The 21,288-nt window shown below is 38.0% G+C and overlaps 1 protein-coding gene across 2 annotated transcripts in view; it reads left to right on the forward strand.

Moving 5' to 3' along the window:
- SMIM14 (small integral membrane protein 14) overlaps positions 1–21,288 on the forward strand; it is a 41,173-nt gene that overhangs the window by 4,890 nt on the left and 14,995 nt on the right. For both annotated transcript variants that reach the window (XM_069014248.1, XM_069014249.1), the window contains exon 2: positions 10,073–10,183. In XM_069014248.1, coding sequence (XP_068870349.1) covers positions 10,109–10,183 — 75 coding nt within the window. In that variant the 5' untranslated portion in view covers positions 10,073–10,108. The remainder of the gene's footprint in view (positions 1–10,072; positions 10,184–21,288) is intronic.

Genomic DNA, 21,288 nt, shown 5'->3' on the forward strand with positions numbered 1-21,288 from the left:
AATTTCAGTATAATTTTGTGTTTGTATGTGATCGGAGTAACATTAAGGAATAGTGTGTTTTTACAGTTTTAAGGATTTAGTAAGGTATTTTGTAAAGTAAACAATTGTACTCTTAGTATACTAGTATAAAAAAGCTTAATAGCTCATGGTTTAGGACTGCATTTGCTGCCTCAATATGGTGGAAAAAAATTCATTTTTATTTGTTTTGAAACAGTATGGTTTTTGTAAAGGAGTGAATAAGAGACTATTTTTCATGTTTAATTTTGCGAAGAGACAAAATGTCTAAAAATTTCTGAACTATTAACACTCAAAAAAAAAATTTGAAATAATGAGTTACTGCAGGTCACCTGAGCTGCGGTAACTGCCTGGCTGCTCATGGTTAGCTCAGGGCCCCTCTGACGTGTCTCAGCATAACCTTTTTCTTTTACAGACTGGACAAAGTCATGTTTCAATGGCCAAACCGAGCACAATAGGTTATATACTTTCTTACAGGAGCATACTTTTTAAATACTTTTTAAAGTAAATTATTCATTTTGTATTATGAAGCCCAAAAGTTAAGCGCGAAACATCTCTCAGGTGGGGCAATCAACAGCAAAGTCAGGTTCCCTGTTCTACTTCCAATGGGGGGTTGGTATGAGAGCCTCACCTCTGCCATTTTCCATCTGCAAGGAATACTCTTTTGCTTCCCTGCAAAAGCAGGTCTGCCCCCTGGAAGGTCTGCTCCTCTTCCATGTGTAGCCACTTACTCAGAATCAGGCCTGCCAAAGCAACGCAAGCCTTTGGCCCTGGCTGGCATGGCACAGCATGGGTGTCCTTGCAGAGCTGGTGCAGAAGTGCTTCCAGCAGCGTTTTGGGGTTCAATATGTGTTGCTTCCTGCAGCAGTGCATCACTCACACAGCTGCAGGGGTGCTGAATTTAGGAGATTGGCAGTTGTTTGGGAATGGGAAGAGGAATGTCAGCAAGCAGTGAGGCAGTCTGTAATGCCAGATACTAACCAAAAGCAGGAGAGTAAACAAATTTGCCTAGGTTTTCTACTTACTATTGAAGTGGAAGAACCATGAAAGGCAGTGAGAGTTCTTGCCTTACTGAAGACCACAGGAGAGGGCTCGCAGTTTGCTCTGTAAACTAGTTGAAATATAATGTGTTATTAATTTTACAGAGGATAACTCACCTTTTTGCATTAACATATGTGAAATAAAATGATTTATAGCCATTAGGTGCTCAGTGCAATAGGAATAACTTTGTTGTCCTAGACCATTGTCAGTCTCCTTCACTAGAAGAAGCTGAAGTGTTTACTTAGCAGAAGGAGGGTATTATTCTTGGACAATGTTCTGTGTCATTGACATCTTCTCTTAATTAGCTTTCATATTCCAAGAGCTTTCTTTCTGAAAAATGTCATCATTTTAACAAAAGAATGACCAAAACTGACAGCTGGAGTTTGGTAATAACATTCTGTATCAAATATCAGTAAATGAATTCTAAAATAGCTGGACTTCTTTTTTGGTCCATGACTGTATGTGCATAATTAGCTCCTTTTCAAGTGTTGCCCAGAGGAAATGTTGAGCCACCTGCATGGGAATAAGTAAATAGCTTTTTTAAATCTTGGTGGATCTTATTTAGCTCCCTTGGGGAGTTCAGTTTTGGTCACTGACATCAGCCTTATTGCCTTTAAAGCCTGAAATCTCTCTTTGTCCTGATATACTGAGATTTGGCCATGAAAGGGAAGGGGGGAAACAGTAATGGAACAATGAGGAGTTTCAGTGTGTGGGTTCTTGTCCTCTGAGAGTTGTACTTGACACTGACAAGACTTAACTAAGCTGAAAGAAGCATCTGTATAATCTTCTGTATTTCCCTGATATGCCATTCTGTGTTGAACTGATGCACCTCAGCATACCTGTCACCTTGGTTAACTTAGCCCAAAAATAGTAAGTTTCCTGCCAGGTTCTTATTAGATCCTGCCACTCTTTGAAGGGGTGTGAACTTTTTCACATACTTCAGTTTGAGACGGGTTGTGATGCTTGGCTGTGAAAGAGCTTTGACCATTATTATAGGTAGTTGAAGTTTTTATGCTGTGATTCCTGCTTCACTGCTCTAGGTGCTAGCACTGTTGTTGTCACATTGGCTCAGAAGAATATTCTTCCCCACTCAGAGCAACTCCAGTTGTCCACTTCAGGGTGAAAATGTTAGCAATGCTCAGAATGTTGTGGTGGTCACAGTAGTGAAGTTGCGCTGTGGAGACAAGAATGTATCAGTGCTCCAGTAGTCTTGTAAGACCACTAGAAAAAGCCATCAGGGAGAGCTTTACCGCTTACTTCTCACCTTCAAGTCTGTCCCTGCTCAAAAGCTCCTTCCCTGGTTTCAGATGTCACTGCAGTATCCTTTAATGGCTGGCTCAGCATTTCTTAGTTTCTTTGGCTTTGCTCTATATTTAAGGAGCTGTTTTGTATTATGTTCGCATTTTTAAGAAACACCAGATGAATGACACTGGAAAATTAATTCATTGTTTACTTACAAGGTGGTTTGTGGGACAGTAGCAAAGTTACCCAACTACTATGCCTTGAGCAGGATGTGGCCGGGTGAGCATTTCCCTTGTGGAGCTCCTCCTGGGGTCTCCAACTCCTGCTTGACCAGTGTCAGTCAACTTGGTGTCTCTGTTGAATCCAACAAGAACTCCACTAGTTGCATCCATCTGTGTGTGTGGGTAAGCACTGACTTTTCCATGAGGAAAGGAACTGGCTTAGCTTAATCTGCATTGAAGAGTTCATCTTAGATCTTGTTAATTATCCTGAGAAAAGTTGTGCAAGAAAATACTTGCCAACTCATTAGGCTACAGCTGGAAGTCCAGGGAGACAGGCTGATGCTTTCAAGTACAAAACTAGCTGCTCTCCCCCCACCCCCTGGAGTTAAAAGGAGAGTGGAGATGATTGCTTTATACCATGAAAGTGTTGCTATGTCTAGGAACCCACTTTGGAATCAGCCATCAAAATCATTGCAGCTCTTTTCCCTAGAAAAGCTAAATGGATGATCTGAACTGGGACAATTACTTGAAGAAAGCTGTAATTGGAGCCACACTTTACTGTGGCAGCTCTCCTTCTGGCAGGGCCCACATTCATATCCTGCTGTTTTGGTTTTGCTGCCCAGTCAGCCAGTTGGTTTTCTTTTGTCCTGAAAATTCAGTTTTATGCCCAGGAGGAGGCCTGGTAAAAAAAGATCATCAATAGTCCTCTAGAGATCTGTTGTCAAGCAGAACTACTAGATCCTGGTACACTAAATCCTATGAGAGTCATAGTATTTGTTCCAGTAAAAATAGGGTGCAGCTGTAAGTGTGAAAGAGATGATGAGAGAGAGCTTCTCTTGGTTTGTTAATAAAATCCCTTATAATAAAAGTGATTAAAAATCAACATTATAAAAAAGCCAGATATAATGTTGCCATGTTTTAGACTTTAGTTCTGTGAGGGAATATTTATTTGAACTATCTAAATTACAGTAATAGAGGAGAATGGATCCTTGGAATGTTTTAATTAGTATCAATTAGTATACAAGATTCTTCTTTACAGAGGCTATTTTTAGCCTTGTTTGAACAGCGGAAGTTGCTTTGTAAAGAAAGTTTTCCTAGAAAACTTCAAGCTTATTTTTGATAGTTTTCTAACCCTAACAATTTAAAACTTTTGTATAAAAAATTAAGACCATTCCACTGGTTACTTATGCCAGGCCCTTAGCTTCTGGATTAATTTCGATTTAGTGTGGTGTCTTTGTCTTTAGTGTGGGTTCTGTTGCCTTAGAATCGTGCACCCGTTAACTTCAGACAGAACAGTATTTATTTATTTTAAAGTACTGCTTATTTTTCTCTTTTTTTTTTCTCCCTATTCTCATAGTTCCTTTTGTGAAGTTTCTTCCCTATTCAATACTAATGCTTTTGTTTCCTTACACTGTCCTGTAGTTTTATCCAGTGTTTAGTTATTCCCTTCCTTTGCTTTTTGAATGGCTCTGCTACCATTTTTGCTTTGTTCCTCCTTTATATCACTTTGGCGATAGGAAATGTGTTGCAGTAGTAGCAATTGAACTAGAAATTTCACAAAGCTGTGTGCAGGTGAAATCAGCCAGTCCTATGTACACATACATCTGTTTGACTTTTTAAAGAGAAAACGCTAAAATCCATGTGTATTATTTTCCCCCTCTATGCTCCAATCCATTCTGAAGAAACACATGATGCAGAAATCAGTGGATAAAATTCTCTGCCCTGTCTTACTCCCAAAGTTTAGCTGTACAACTGAAATAACGGGAAGTTAAATAATAGGCTAGTGAGTTGGATGTAGATAGTTCATCAAAAGAGTAACAAAACACTCAGGATTCTATGGGAGGGTGGGTGTGCATGAAGTACAAATACTATAAAAGATGGAAATCAACAGGAAAATGCATTATATAACAAATACAGAAAATTCCGAGTTTGTCTGAGATTCACTCACTGAGTTTGTCTGTTTTTGAATATTTTGGCTTCTCTTGGTTAGCTGGTCACTAGTAAACAATGTTGCCCTACTGCAGATATCTTTATCTATTATTTTACTGTACAACTATTAGGTGTTGTGTTGGACTCTATGACTAGGCAGGGTTCAGTGGATCCACTCCCTAGAAGAGGCAGGATTAGACACAGACTTTGGAGTGACCAATTTTACCCAGAGGCATTTTGAAATGCCCAGTAATGAGTTAGCAGGGATGCCAGTTGCCCCATGAGTGCTAGCAGTACCTAGGGGGCAGAGTGGCGGAGAAGTGATTCCTATAAAAGCAGTGATTAGGAGACTTAGGAGGAGCTTATCACATCAGTCTCTTATTGCTTGAAGCAATTTTTCACTCCCTGAGTTAATGGATACTATGGTCACAGAGTCCCAGTGCCTGGTAGTCTCCTGGACTTTATGTGCAGGATTGCAAGAGTGTTATGTTATGCTATATGAGGCCAATATGTAGGATGTTTTAGATTCTAGAAGAGAATATTTGGAGGTCATTTGGAGATGGGTAAGATTATACAAAAGAACTAAACTTGGAGCATGCTGTGAATAGAATAATTACAAAAAGGGTCAGGTATTGTAAGAAGACATGGATGCTAATGTGGCTTTGATGCAGGTAAAAAGGCAAGGGAACACATTATTTTTAAGGAAACCTGTATACTTTAGTAGATTACAGACAATTGTAGGAGAGAGGGTTTCCACATCTGACAGATGAAAATGAGTATTTTATCTTTGAGGCACTGAATGATTCATGTTTTGTGTATGGCTTTTGCTATTTTAGCCCTTTATAATTTTTCATAATGCCTGCAGAGGCAGAGCAATTAATTTGCTTTTTTTCTGTAATTTTATATTAAATTTGATACATATTTTCATTTGTTCTGCTACGCTTCTCCTGAACTGAACTCAGAAGCAAAATTAACTTGATGGCTTCTTAGCGTTATTTCACAATTGTGTTCCAAGTTATTGCAGTTGGCTGAAAAACAGTAGTGAGGATCTGAATAGGCTTTTGTTTCTCTTTAAAGTAATGTGGCAAGATTCTGTTACTTGCCTGCTGTGCTATGAGGTATTTGGCTCCCAAGGATTTCTTACCCTTCAGTCTTCAGGAAAATAGCAACATAGAGAAAATTGTTCTTAGCAAGGGAATCTCCAGCCATGGTAAGCATCGTGTTTGTGATAGTCTACATTTTAAGTGCCTGGATCTAGGAAAGAAGAGAGTTAATGAGCTTAATGTTTTGATGCTGAAGACGCCTGGTTTAGTCCGTGATGAATCTTTAGGAACTCTGATTTATTGATCATATGAAGTGAGTTTTTCTTTGAATACTGGAGTGATAAATCTTTTTACACAGTCTTTTACATGAAGGAGTAGAGATGACCAATGTGTACACTTTGGCAATCCTGCTAATCAGCGTCATGTTAGAGTAACATTGGAGGGCATCTAGCACATGGAAAATGGGCTAAAATTCTTGTTTGCCTTCATGATAGAAAGGAATTCAGTTTTATAATTATTACAGTGGAGCAAGGCAGAGTATAATTTCTGTCTTCTGGAGCCTGCCAGTTGCATGCTATTTACTCGGGAATGGTGTTGCAGAATTGGGAAATAATGTATGGTCATTGCAATAATTTAAAATACAGAACAGTCTCCAGGTATGAAAACCCCCCAGCCAGATTGCAGCCATAAAGATGGTGGGTTTGATAGTTGGGTATATAAAATATAACACACTGCTGTAGGGCTGGGAGTGGGGAAGACAATAAAATAAACAGTTTACAATAGTTACTATATATGAGAATGCTATTTTTTAAATCATGAGAGACTAGAAATATTTTCCATATGGCTTCATTGACTACAATTTCAAATAGGTACTCAAGTCAAAAGGAATGAGGGGCTTTTATTTCTGACTTAAATCATCAGAGACCATCCTCCACTTCACTCCTGAATTACAGTAATTCAAGCTCCGACCACAGTATTTTAATTTCAGTAGTTCTGTTTATGATTACCTCTTTGGGCCTCTTTGCACTGAAATGGTGATGTTGACTTGCTGATGGTACATCATATTTGTCCATGTTTACTAACTCTCTCCTTTATTATGCTCTCTATCAGTTTGCTAGTCTGGAGGCTATAATAGATATCTTCTCAGCTGTTATTGTAGAGAGCTTTGGCATATTTACTGACTATGTCTTCCAGCTGTTTGTAAACCCTGTGATTTAAATACTGTGCTAGCAGTATGGCCAATTTAAATACGGTAATTTTAAATTGACTAAAAGACACTCTGCCAGCCAGAGGACTTGCAGGTATTTGACATTATAGCCTTACGAATTGCTGAGGTCCTATCAACTGATATAAAGCAACTCTATCAACTTCAAGGAAAACAAGGTGACGATAAACAGAAAAACATACAAGAAAAAATAAGTAAAGTAAAACTACAAGCATTTATTTCTTTCTTCAGGTCATGAGGAAAAGAACAGAGCACACACTCCCATTTTCTTTGATAGATTGTATGTAGAACAACTGTATTTGCAAAAGGTGGAGAGCCTGTGTGACTCACAGCAAAGAGGTCAGAGCTGGGCAGAACAAGTTAGCTGCTGACGTGAGATCAGACAATTGCAAGTACCGGGAGGCAGGCAGGAAGCACACTGCAGTTCTAGAACAGGATTTTGATACAAACAGGCTGCCTAAGAGCACTCAGTGGAGCCAAGAAATCCTGCTTTTTGGTACATAAAAGTACGAGTCTCTTATTCTGAGACAGGGTCACAAAACGTTATTAAACTGCAAAATCTGATTACAGAGCTTAGTGCTTTATGCATTTGAAATGTGTTACAAATAACGCAGTTAAGCCAAGAATATTTTAAAGACTAATAAGGACATGAGAGCGTCATTTTACAAGTGAAAATTATCATATAGTATAGAGTGTTTCTCTCTTCTTTATAACTGGGCAGATATGTATAAAATCACTGCTTTCTTCAGTTTCAGCAAAAAATAATTGCATAAAGGGGAATTACTTACCTGGATTCTAAGCATATTAAATTAACTCAATTTTAGCATCTTTTTTAGGGGAAAACCAAGTTCTGTTCCCAAAATACATGGTCAATCTTTGGTTCTTTGCCAATGAAAGAGTTTGTTATAGGCTTGGAGGAAAGAAAGGATGATTTGTTTCAGCATTGTGTGAAGGTGGGAAAGCTTGTACGAGATCTTTTGTTCAAAGCTTGGATGGCATTTTACTTGGTGATGTGTCTTGTGCTTTCTTTAGCTCATTGAGGTAATTTGTCATGTACAAGTGCCTTGGGGTAAATTCCTTCTAGCGCACCTCCGTTTAAATTTATGATGTTGTATGACAGATTAACTTTTCCCATTTTTGTCTAATCTTTTTCACTTGTACATTCTATAGAGAATGTTAGCCTATTTTCATTGGTGATGACTCTATAATATAAACACTTGTCTGTTAGACATTATTATGTGTTACTGACCCCTAAATTATTTCAAATTACAATTAAATATTTTTTGCAACTGCACTTGTTCAAATACCTTCTTGTGCATGTCAGCATTATATCCAGAGAAACTATTTTGCACTGTTTAGTAATCAGTGCTTTTATCTGTTCCTTATCCTAAGATAGTTTTAGAAACACCATACCAAGCAGAGGAGCTTATTATTCGGGAAGACTGTGCTGTTAAAAAATTTCTTCTATGCTATCATGTGGTTCTAGTGGTTCTGAATTAATTTCATGAAAGTTAGTCTAGTAGCCTTACAGTAACTCTCAAAAAGAGTTATTAGATCATCTGCTCTGATCTCCTATATATTGGGGGACATTATATCTGACCTTGGGTGCTTCTGTACTTAATAATATGTATTTTGCTGAAACATACTGAATGCAGTGAGTGGTGGGAAATCCACTGCTTCTTGGGCAGTTTGTTGCACAGATCAGTTACTGTGATGGTAAAAATGTATGCCTTACTTTTCTTTCCAATCTGGTTAATTACATCTTCCAATTACTGGTTCTTGATAACCTCTTCATTGAAGAATTCAATACTTGGGCCTGTTTTTCTTTTCTAAGGTACTTGTGCACTACATAATCAAGTGACCTCTCAGTCATCTTCTCACTGCATAGCCAGATTATGCTTTCTTAATGTCTAGGCAAAAAAATTTTCTTCCATCACTTCCTTTTTTTTTTTTCTTTTTCAGTTTTCTTTTTAAAAAGTGGAGACCCTAGCAGGTTAAGGGCATCAATGTTCAAACTCCATAATTAAGATACAGATATCTCTCACCTTCTTTTACTCTCTGGCTTTCTCCACCATAGTAAAGGTTTATTCAGAAGAGTAGTAGACATTAACAAAGGAAGGACTTCTGAAATGCATTTGCTTTTTTCTTCCCCCCAGAGGGTAGAACTGTAATGATGTTATATTCAGTTGAATGAAGACATACAGGTTATTCCTCTTTGTTCTAGTGACATTGAAACATTAAAATGCTCACGTGTAAAATGCTCAAGGCTGTAAGTTTTTATAGGCAATGACTGCAGAGCACATCTGTTTATTCAGCACACCCTTATCAAATGGCTGGTACTTTCATAAACTACTCATTTTAGGAATTGGGAGGTTGTATTCTGCTCTGGGCTGCTGTGTTTGTTAAGCTTGCCAGTTGTGTAACATTAGAGCCTGAGTGCCTGCAACACTAACACATGTTGAATACAGCTGTACTGATGGCAAGTTAAAAATATTTTTAAAGTATGGATTTGCAGAACTACCTAATATATCCTGAGAGTCCTCATTTGAGAGAAAGCAATCCCAGATTTGACCATAAGGGTAGAAATCCCTTGCAGTCTGCTGCATGGTTTGACCCTCAATTAAATCACTGAAAAGTTATTGGTAAAGAGTAAGTATACATTTGAACACACTCGACATGTCTGGTGTAAGTGGTTTTAGCAGGTGAATAATCTAGAATTGATTTCCTACCATGTCCACTCCAGTTTCTTTGAACATTCTGTATTGCTAAGTGATTAACCTACTTCTTTGATGTAAAATTAGCGTGCATAGCTCCATTTTTAAAGTGTTTCCAAGTACATTCACTTTTGTACCCCTGCTGCTTGCTTTCAATATACAACAAAGATGATTGTTTCCTTTAGCAAAGAACTTACTGAGTTTTAAATTATTTTCCTGTACCTTGATCTGGAGGGAGAATGCCAGCAGTTTATTAGAGTTTAGGAGTACAAGTTCCCCTGACCTTTCAATTTGTGTATGTACACTTAAGAGTCCCACTGTGCAGATGAGAGACAAGAATTTAATCTTTGTGCCCCGTGTTTGTTAGAATGCATTTCATTTTGGTATGTGAGAAAACCCAGGGGAGACACACACAGTCTTGCAAAAAAAATTTGTGTGAGACAGTGTTTTCAGCAACATCAAAATGTAACTGCACATACCAGACTTCTTCATTCATGCTGCCAAAGGAATAATAGGATTACCCTGCTTTGTTTTGCTTTTTTCACCCTGGCATTAAATGAACTGAAACTTCATGTGTGAGTCTCTGGAAAATAAGGTCAGTTGAAAAAGAGTTCATTGTCCTTTTATTCTTATTCTTCTTAGGTGTTAACAAACAAGTTCAGGTTTATCCAGAGAACCATGGCAGAAGGTGGATTTGATCCCTGTGAATGCATTTGCTCACATGAACATGCAATGAGAAGACTGATTAATCTGGTAAGGATAACATGAGGATATTTGGAAGGGTGGTTATTCAGACATTACTTCAGCTCTTGCAGATTTGCAGTTACTGGTGCTTTTGAATCTGCTTATTCAGTTGCATGTACAGTTAGAATCTGTGTATCCATCTTTCTGATGAGCTTTTGAATAGTCAATACAAATTATAGCTTTCTGTTTATTTCCCAGAGCTGCATTTTGACAGCATTGACAGTGTTTCTGTTGAAATGTTTCTTTTATATGCATTTTTTTCAGTCTGCATAAAGCCAGAGAAATTACCCAGCAAAGTCTTTGTGGTCAAGGTAATTCCACACATATGAAGTTCCACATGCTCATACGGCAAGATAATGATGCCTAAATTTTTAAAACTACCCTTTAAATAGTTCTGAAGTTGGGAATTCACTGATTCTGAGTTTTGACTTCTGTTTCTTGCTATGTCATTGATAGGTTGAGCAACTTCAAGCAAGTTATGTACATACTCTAACTGTGACCTGTAAAATAGCAACGTTTCTTTGTTTCTGTATTGAACTTAGTTCAATGTCTATTGAAAAAATAAGCAACAAAGTGCTTCTTTTTTTTTCTAAGTAAAAGTACATATTTTTTAAAATACCATTAACAATTATGAACTGTGAGCAATTAGGTGAACTTGATTACAACTCTAATTTGATTAAATTCTTTTCAAGATTACACTATACATCAACTTCATTTGATGTACTTCCCCTTGTTGATTTTCATAAACCTGTTTTTATCACATTTTCTTTCTTAGGGCCTAAATTAGTATAATTTTAAGTTACTGGGTACATCAGCTGTTCAAGGCAGTTGTGTGAAGAAGATTCTCTCTAGGATCAGGCCCTTCTTCAAGAGGTTTCTTAACAGTATTTTGGGAAGGTTATCAGGAAAATATGACATCCACTAGCCTATGATAAGAGTAGAGTTAGTATGTAAGTCCCCAAAGAATGTATGTCTGGGTATAAGGAATCATAGAATCACAGAATATTCTGAGTTAGAAGAGACCCACAGGGATCACTGAGTCCAGCTCCTGGCCCTACACAGCACCGTCCTCAAGAGTCACACCATGTGTCCCAGAGTGTTGTCCAAATGCTTTTTGCACTCTGTCAGGCTTGGTGCTGTGACCACTTCCCTGGGGAGCCTGTTCCAATGACCAACCACCCTCTGGGGAAGACTGTTTTCCTAGTATCCAACCTAAACCCCTCAACACAGCTTCATGCTGTTCCCTCAGGTCCTATCGTTGGTCACCATGGAGAAGGGGTCAGTGTTGCCCCTCCTCTTCCCTTCACTAGGAAGTTGTAGACTGCAATGAGGTCTCCCCTCAGTCTCCTCCAGGCTGAATAAGCCAAGTGACCTCAGCTGCTCCCTGTACGGCTTCCCCTTAATTTGTGTGCTTGTCCTAAACCACTTCCACATGCATACATCCACAAAGGAAGAAACTTCTTTTAAATGGCACTTTTCAAGAGGTGTATATATAACTTGTTCATGCAAATGCTTGGGTTGCACTTGTATAGGCCTGGTTCACCCTGAATACAAAAACCAAAGTGTCCACACTTTATTAGCCTTGGAGTGTATCATTACACTCATCTGGAATGCCAGAGGAAGAACTTAAAGCCAGGCAGATGCTGTACCAGTGTGTACTCTCTGAGAGCCTGGCTGATCTTATTTTCCAGAATGACTTTGCTCAGAGTAAGTGGAGTTCTCCACCCATGTCCATAAAATAGCACTTGCAGAACTTGTGTCATCATGTTCTCGTATTGCACCCTAGGCCTGTGCACAGAGAACGCTGTCTCCAAAATACACAGGCCACACTAGGAGCCAAAATACTCCAGACCAGGCTCTTGCAGTGGGAGGGTTACATCAGTGGCTGCAGCAGAAGGAGAGCAATACCCTACAGGACAAGAGGAAATGACAAGCACTTTCCATCTCACAGACCAGCAGACCCTTGGGCTAAGCATCAAAACTGGAGTTGCCAGATCTGTGTAGTGGCCAGCTGCACCAAAGTCCAAAATGACACCAGACAAATTGAGCATGTCTGTATAGCCAGTTCCATATACTTTATAGGAAATTATATAGTTTTCCTTTGGTAACAGTTCCCAATTGTGGTACAGCCAGTACTTTCTTGAAACTCAAGAGTCATTACAGGTTGATCCACTTTCTTACTGTTGAACAGTCAACAGGTTTGGTTGGGGACTGGAGAGCCAAAAAGTGAAAAGGGATGTGTGCCCATTTATTGGTGTTACAAGAATTGTTCAGGATGGAAGGAACTTCAGTAGATGACCTAAGCCAACCTCTTGCTCAAAGCAAGGCTAATAGTGATTAGGTCATTCAGGGCTTTTATTCTAGCTGAATCTTAAAAACCTTCAAGGGATAGCAATTCCACAGCCTCTTGGGGCAACCTGCCCCAATATTTGGCAGTCTTTGTGACACAGAATTTTTTCCATCCATGTTTTAGTTGAACGTATCATACCCTCTGCCATACAGTGCTGTAAAGAGCTGTCTCTGTCCTCTCACTAACCTCTTTGTAAGTACTGGGGACTGCTGTTAGGTCTCCCAAAACCATCTCTTCTCTGGGCCAAACAAGCCAAGCTCCCTCAGCCTCTCCTTACAGGGCAAGTGCTTCTGCCCCTGGAGACCCCGCACTGAATTCACTTCAATCTGTAAATGTCTGGTGTAGAAGAGCTCAAGGCTGGATGCAGTATTCTAGATAAGGGTTTAAAATGAGTACAGGAGTGTAATTGCATCCTTCAGTCTACTTAGGCAGTGTTTAAAGGTTAGTGCTGCTGACACAAAGGCAGAGAGAATTGAGGCTTCTGTGGAGAATAGTTGTCCTTACTGTGGAGCCTTTACATCAGGCCTAGACATCCTAGCTCATGCTTCTCAGTTAGAGGCACAATTTCAAAATCTTTTGAGCTCTCCCTGCTGCTCTTACATGGATGTTTGTACATATGTTCTTTCTCAAGAAGCATTTTTTTTTGTTCTCAACATGTTTGTGCCATATCCCACAGCTGTGTTGATTCTGAACCTTGAGGCTTCTAAACACCTGCTAAAGTGGTGAGAAAGGAACCCCCAGGACCAAGTTCAAAAGTTGGGAGGAAGAAAGGAGGATGCATGTTGGCTGCCCTTTTTCTCAGGCTTGTTAGATGCAAATCTAAACCAGCATGGTTCAGAATTTTGACCCCCATTCAGCATTTTTTTATCTTTTCCTTTTTTGCTAGAAGATACTGGTAGTCAGTGGCACTGGTCAGCCAGTTCTGTTTGTTGTGGCTGGAGGATTCTGAACAGTGTAGGTGTGTCGTGTCCAAAGTTACAAGTGCCACAAACATCTGTGAGATTTTGTTCCTGGGCTGCTCCATGCAGTGTGAGGTGGGTAAAAATGGATCTTTTGGAGGAACACTAGTTCCTGTGTTATGAATGTGAACAGAGCACATAATAGGTGCATGCTCTTGGGCAGTCACCAAGAGCAGTCTAACAATGTTCTGCGTAGTTGCAGAAATGGAGTTTTTTGCTCAGTGTTCACTTTCCAAAAAGCTCATACCAATTAGTGCTTGAAACTGTGAGGAGTAAAGGGAAATTCCAGATTTCAACTCTCCTAAAAACCAAAGCAGATGCTCCTAAATATTTATAAGACCAAATCACTAGCTAGGATAATTTAGCAGAATCTAGAAAAGAAAAGTCTCAGAAGTCTCAGTCAGCAGCCAGACTATCCTCAAGTAACCTGTTGTGTGATCTCAGCAGGAGACTTGCTAAGCCATTTTTGCATCTTTAACTTTTATGCTTCAGTAAGAGTTTGCCTTCTAAGTTGCTGTTTTGTCACTCATTCTTACACAACATAAGGAAACAGAAGTTTTACTATTTGTGCTAAAAAGAACACGTGGACACTGGTTCTCAAAATTGCTGAACCCCACAAGTCTCAATGGAGACTGGGTGCCCACTACCTCTAAAAGTTGGATCCTCAAAACCTTAACTTCAAAATCATTGTGATAAACAACGCTAGCAATCTGTTCTGTCTCTGGGTTAGAAAAAGACATCCAAACATGCTGTGTACCCAAAAGGGTTCCCTATATGTATTTAGTGGGTGATTCTTTTTAACCTAGATAGGTATAAAACACACCAGAGTACATTTGAATGGTGTTACAGCTGGCAGTACTCCACAGGATTTTGGAGCAAATTGTATAACAAGGTGTTTGCAGTTGTCTTCACACTGAGCATTATAAATGCAGAAGTTCAGAGATGAGATCAAATTTAACAGAATTATAGTGTAATTATAGGAGATGCCCAAATGTGAAAATGTTACTTTTAGGAGTAACTTTCAATCCAGTAATGACATTGTGCAAAACCCACATGATTGCTTGTAGGTTTTTTAAACTTGCATTTGCGTTAAAATAAACTAATTTTTATGGACTAATTTGTTTATACCTATCTAAACAAACACTGATAAGAATTAAGGCTTCTGCTATTGAAGAAGTTATGATATATTCAGTCATGACTATTATATGTAGAGTTAAAAAATACATAATCAAATACAGAGGATTTCTGTTAGAATTAACTGTATGGGAGATTTGAATGACACTGCTATTCCAAAATCAGAAGGAGATCCAAAAGTCTCCCTCTAGAACCTGAAGTTCTCGTTTTAATTTCCAATATGATAATTTTAACTTCTAGTTTAATTGGTATATTTACTTTGAAACTCTTAGAAAATGTATGTGGCATTCAAAGTATAATTTGTGGTTGAATACATTACTTTTGGGGTTTTATATAGCATATAGTTTAAATCTCTATTTGAAATGCAGACTTCAGTTCATCTTATAGCACAATTAATGTTTATACAATGAAAAAAAGCTATTGTCATTTAAACTCTTCTTCCTCTGTGTTGTTAGCAACACCACAGAAGTTTACAAACAAGAGAGCTGTTAAAAAGTCCAACTCTTAGTTATGTGGCTTGATTATTTACCTGTCTTTCATTTTGCTTGACTAAGCAGGGCTTTGTTTCGTTTGGTTTTTTCCTTCTTAATTCATAATACCATGAAGATTTTATGTCAGTGAACTGTGTATCTCTAATATGCATAATATTTTAAAAGATATTTTGCTGGTTATTAGGTTAACTTGAGATATTGTTCACACACAGAATTCTTAGAATGTATATGTGTGTACATGCTTAAGTAGCATTGAATTATTTTATGCTGAATGTTCTATCATTTTCCTGAAGTGGATTTTTCAGGGTTCTTCTTGGTGTCAAAATATGAACATTTCACATGTAAATTTCTGTAATATGACCACTGTAAATAATAAGCACATATTATGATCTCCAAATAGTCATAGGAAACACTAGAAATCTAAAATTTTTGGCTATGACTTCATAAATATCATTTCTAGTATGTAATACCCATGGCACCATCTGTTATGATTTGGTGGTGGTGTGTAACAATTTGACTATTGTATGTTAGGTTCACTATTTACTCTATGGATATAGCAGTTAATTGGGAACTTCCGTAAGAGGAAGTAAGCATAGAAGAAAAATATCTCAAGACTTTCCATCCTCTGCAGATGCACAAGAGTTGTCAAAAGACAATGACGGGTGTGTTAGCTTGCATGACTTTATCTCCTGTTCAGTCTCCTCCATCTCCAAAACTTATTTTGACAAGAAGAGCCAAAGTTCAAGAGTGAGGAACAACAAATGACAGCAAGTGGTTTTATCGGGGGGAATCTGTCAGGCAAGGGGATAGTTACTTGAAAGAATCATGGTGAAGGTCATTCTTTGTACCCAGAGGAAATGCTTCCTGTCTTAGTTTTAGCAAAAGACAGCAAATCTCTAGATAAGAATGATGTTGTTTTTAAAGCTTTTTATTTCCCATTTTTTCACTTATTTTGTAATATAAAAATCTGATTCCCTATGTTATTCCTCTGGGTATCGATGCTCTGTGCATAGGCATGGCTGATCTTGGCCCAAGGGTCAGTTCAAGTCTGAAAACTAGACTGAAAACACAGTTTATGTGGTGGTGAGGGATAACCATACATAGACCATCTTCCATGAAGATTGAAACCTGCTAATGACTGCTTAGAGTGGCCAGAAATGTCAGAGCAAGCCAGTAATATGTCAAGTAAACATCCTTTTTCTGTTTCTTTCTGGTGCAGTATTATTTGCTTTACAAAAACTGACCAGAATTCTTTCATACTAGATTTTATGAAAATGAGCAGTATGTCTTTTAAGCCAAACCATTTCTAATTCTATAATGCAAAAAGACCCATTTTGATAAACTGCTTTCAGTTCTACTTACAAACCCACTGTGGGAATTACAAACTTGTGTTTTGTTCTTCAGTAGCTAATTGCAAATTAATGGTCCATGCTTAGTTATGTTGCTATATCAAAACTCTGAGGGATACAGAGCAAAACATTCTTTATTTTAATCTCTCTTCTAGTTTGATTTGTCACTAGATTTTTATAGCAAAAGTTGCAAATTCTCAAACTATTTCAACATAATTAGTTCAAACATTCTTTCATTATTCAAGTTTCTGCATAATTCTCTTGACCAGGTCATTTTAGAGTCTTACTGTTTTGAACTGGCATAGTCTGAAATAGTATCCAGCATAGCCACAAGTCTTGGCTGAGGGAGACTTCGTGTAAGCGGCACAAAATAAACACAGATGACTAAAATAGATATGTGCTGCAAATGGTTGAAAAGCTCTCAAGATGTTAGCCCAGCTAAGCCCAACTTAAACAGTCAGCAAAAGTGGCTTTCTCTGTCGATGTGGGCTTTTACTGAAAGCACCAGAACTATACCAAATACATTTTTTATAAAAAATGTGCTTTAAATATGAAGGTTGCCCTGGAGACTTTTTACATGGTGTTTGCCCTCTAATTTTTTTATATAGCAGGTGCTACTTCTTATAGTCTGTAGTTTTTAGCCAAACATTACAAGAGCAGGAAACTGCATTTCACCCTCACTTACCCTTTTTGCCCTCTGCATTCAAGCTGGTTCAAAGAACACCTTTCCCAACAGCTCAACTTTAGGTTGTTCATTAGGACAAAGAAACTATCATTCTTCAGAGATGCAGGGGAAAAGACTTGATGCACCTCCTAAGACACCAGGCCAAAAGAATAAGACACAGGGTTGGAGTGGCAGAGGATGAGACTGTACCTGAGTGCTCTTGCTCCACTGATTTGCATTTCCCTACCTTTTGCTGAGTGCTCAAGGTGCTGGTGTTGCACAGGCTAAGGCCGCAAAATTGTATTACAGAATTCATGTACTGCCAATGGGTGTCATAACCTAGAGTCTATTTCTAGATCAAACAATGTAAAAGGAGACTATTTTCTAGACATGTTAAAAAAGAAAAAAGCTGTGAAAAGTGGTGTCCACTTGGGTCTATAAGGGGTTAGGAATCAGGACTTGTTGAACATGTCTGTCATTCTTTACATTTCCCACTCCTGAGGTTTGTAGTATGCTTGAAACTGCTGCTTCTTAACCAATATATATTTAGAAAAGAAAAAAAAAAAAAGAAAATCTCAGTCACACCTCATGATCATCTCAAGGCATGCATAGTGTATTGCAAGCAATGTAAAAAATCATGCATTGAAAATTCTTTCATCTTGGTATTCCAGAAGTAATTAATAGTTAGAACCTGTATTATGAATGGCTGAACTCTGATGATCAGAGATGTGTTACGGCCATCTCTTTTGAGGAAAAAGGAGAAAATTGCGCTTTTTCTCTCAGGCCTTATGTGGATGTAATCAACACTCAGAGCAAACTACTTATCTTTCGGAACTGCGAGTTCTAAGTTTTCCTCAAGGCTGTCTACATGGGAGTATCCTTGTCTTTTGCTAATATGCATCATTTTGCAGAAGATACGCAACTGTTTAGTGAAAAAGCCTATATGTATTTTGGTTTTACATTTTAGATATGTTTGCAAATGTCTTCTAGGGGGATACGTATGTTGTTTGTGCACATTTTCAGATGCCTCTGTTTTATATTCTGCCTTGTGTATTTGTTGTCTAGTATTGCACATAGTCAGAGATGCTGTGAGCTCCTTGATGGTCCTGATCATCACACAGTTTCATCTTCTTTTCACTGCTAATTCATTCTGCTTTGCATTCAGTAAAAGGAGGGTGTCATTGATATCACAGGTCAGCGAAATTATAAAATGAAGTACCAGTAAGTTAGGCAATTTCAGAAAAGTGAGGGAAGTGTGAAAAAGGAGGGTTGATACGACACCAAGGTGAAACAGCAATCCCAGAACAAATGGAAAAAATGAAGGGAAGAATGTGTTCCTGTCCAGATCACAGCTCCAAATTGCAGTGGGCCCTGTGACTTCTGATGCATTCTCCTCCATAAAATGTCATGTCTTTCATTATGAAAATTAATGTTCTCCTTCTGTCATAACTGGCTGATGTTTCTGGGTCTTAAGAGTTGGTTTGTGATCTAGGAATATTCTGAAATGTAGCAACCATCCTTGTCTCTCATTTGTGATGGGAGAGAAAATTACTTGCCATCTCACAGGACCAGGCTCTATATTTTTATTGCAGACTGTTATTCTCTCCTTCTATGAACAATCATTTAATTTTAATTCTGCATATACACATAGAAAATGAAGGAGTGGGGAAGGGAGTGTTCCTTGTTTGTTCTTCTAAGAGAAGCTAGCGTAGTTTAAGAGACAATTAAATTCCATCAGTATGCCATTCTTTTCCTCTTATTTCTCTTTGCCAGCTTATAGCAGAATAATGCATGTAGGTGTCATTTTTTGCATCTTTAAATCTGAACTCTTACAGATAATGCTACAATTCAATTTGCAACCTGGCTTGTATTCAAGACTGGCATATCCTACCATAGCAATTTATTTATCGTGTTGTTTACTAGATCATTTATATAGTTTGGAGAGAACAGACGTGGCTGCCAACAAAGCTTAAATAATGATTTCATTACCCAGAAGAATGAGAATGCAATCAGGAGTATGCCATTGTGTTGTCATCTTCTGGCATTGTTAGAGAGAAAAGCGGAGCTTCCAGCTGGTCTAAATGGCAAAAGAGTATTTTCACAAGGGATGATACTTTGCCCTCATTATCACATAAAATTTTCTATCAACAGTCTTTATGATTCCATTTTAAATTTACTTGTATTCATGGAATAAATGACCGTGTCAAGTTAGTCATTTGTCCTTGCTTTCCTTCTTAACTATTCTTTTAATTCCCACCATTATCCATTTTTGCTCTCTTACCTTTGTACCTGTTTCATCTATTTCTTTCATGTATCTCTCTGGGCTTTCATCCATCACAACTTCTTGTATAGAGGTCTTTTCCTGATGTGTCTCATGAATTTACTAATCTTTCATTTCTGTCTCTTCTGGGGGCTTATATCTGCTTTGAGCTGACTCAGAAGTTATTCTGAAATGTAGTTATTTATCCCTACATAAATAATATACTTTAGTCTCATCTGTCATTCACACTAGACTGCATTGATTATTGCACTTTGTTCCTGCCACTAGTCCTGCTGTTCTTGTTTCGTTATGTCTTTAATACAACATTTCTAGAGTTGGAAAGTGCTTTTGGAGAGGGATTATGCTGCTATTTCTCCTGAAAAATTACAAACTGGTGAGCTATCTGATCATTGGTATCTTCCTGATATTTGTATGCTCTGTCTTTTTTTTTTTTTTTAACTCTTAAATAATATATTTTACACTTAAGGTGTTCACACTGCATAGAAACCCTCAATCTTTTTTCAGGAAATATGCTATTGACTTTAATTTTTAAAAAAATTGTCAGAGCAGAGATTGCAGGATCAGTCCCAGAGATTGTGAGACTGTTGAACTCTGGCACAGCAAACTCTAAAAACTCATCTGAAGAGTTTCACTCAAGTCCTCTGAAGAGAAGACAGAGCAATTGAAGCAAGAACAAGGTACTGTATAGGTAGAAAAAGTCTGAATTTCTTCTCTATAGCAGGTATCTGTGATGAGTGGTGCAAAGTAGCTTAATTTCTTTCAAGGAAGACTGAAATGGTCCTGATGGCTGAGGTCCCTGTGTTGGAAAAACAAGTTCTCTGTTTAGCTAGACGAAGCTGTTTTCACTGGGCTTACTGTTTCACTTGGACTTCAGTGATTTTGTGGAGCAGCTAAAATGCAGTAAAAGTTCACACCCTGTTTTCACCACACAGTGGCATGTTTGTGTGCATATGAAAAAAAAAAACAAACCAAACTTTACTGGTGACTTCACAAAAGAGTTTTCAGAGGTCAAGAGCAGTGTCCCTTTACTGTGTCTGTTCATGTTTTGTTCTCAGCTGAGGATTTTAAAAAGTGGAGCCTCTCATTGCTAAAAACTCTGCAGACTCCTGCCATAACATGGCATCTGTTGTAAGAGGAGCAGCAGGACACAGGTTTCAGGTGTGCTTGATGGGTGGATGCTGTTGATCCACAAGATGGCATGTTAAAACTGTCCTTGTCTCAAAGGAGCAGGATCTAAACACTGTTGTGTTAGTATGAACTGGGGCTAAAAGCTGTGTATTTTGGAAAAGGAAAAGAAGGGAAGAATTGCTTCAAATTGGAACTATGAGCCATTTGAAATGTGTCCTTTTTATTTCTGCAATGCAAAATTTGAGTGTCATGGGGAAAGAGTGAGGGAGAGCCCTTTTCTCTTACCACTGGAAGTAACTTGGTATTGTGTTGAGTTTGCATTCACAATATGTCAGTAAGTGGGCACTGATTTGCTGTAATTCAGCCACTTGTGCTTCTTCCAAAAACTTACGAGGGGTTTCATGGAAGCCATATATTCCTATTGGCCAAGAGTTCTTGTGGTTTGGGGATTATTAATTTAAATTACTTTAACTTAGGTTATTCAAGACTTTAAATGTACTTGGAGGAAATGAATGTTCACAGTTGTATTTTAAATAATTTACATTTATAATTAGTATTTTTACTTCTATTGTTTTCAAGTTTGTACTGTCTAAAACTGAAAATTCTTGATTCTTTTTAGCTCTCTTCTAGCTTTCATGCTATTTAAAATTCATGTTTACTTCATTTTGGACAATAAAAGATAAAGTAGTTCATTGTTCAGCTCACAAGCACTAAGCCATTTATTATATTTGAATGACAAACTGCACAGAGAAGGTTAA

Source organism: Aphelocoma coerulescens, chromosome 4 (assembly GCF_041296385.1).
Source record: "Aphelocoma coerulescens isolate FSJ_1873_10779 chromosome 4, UR_Acoe_1.0, whole genome shotgun sequence".
Lineage (NCBI taxonomy): Eukaryota > Metazoa > Chordata > Aves > Passeriformes > Corvidae > Aphelocoma > Aphelocoma coerulescens.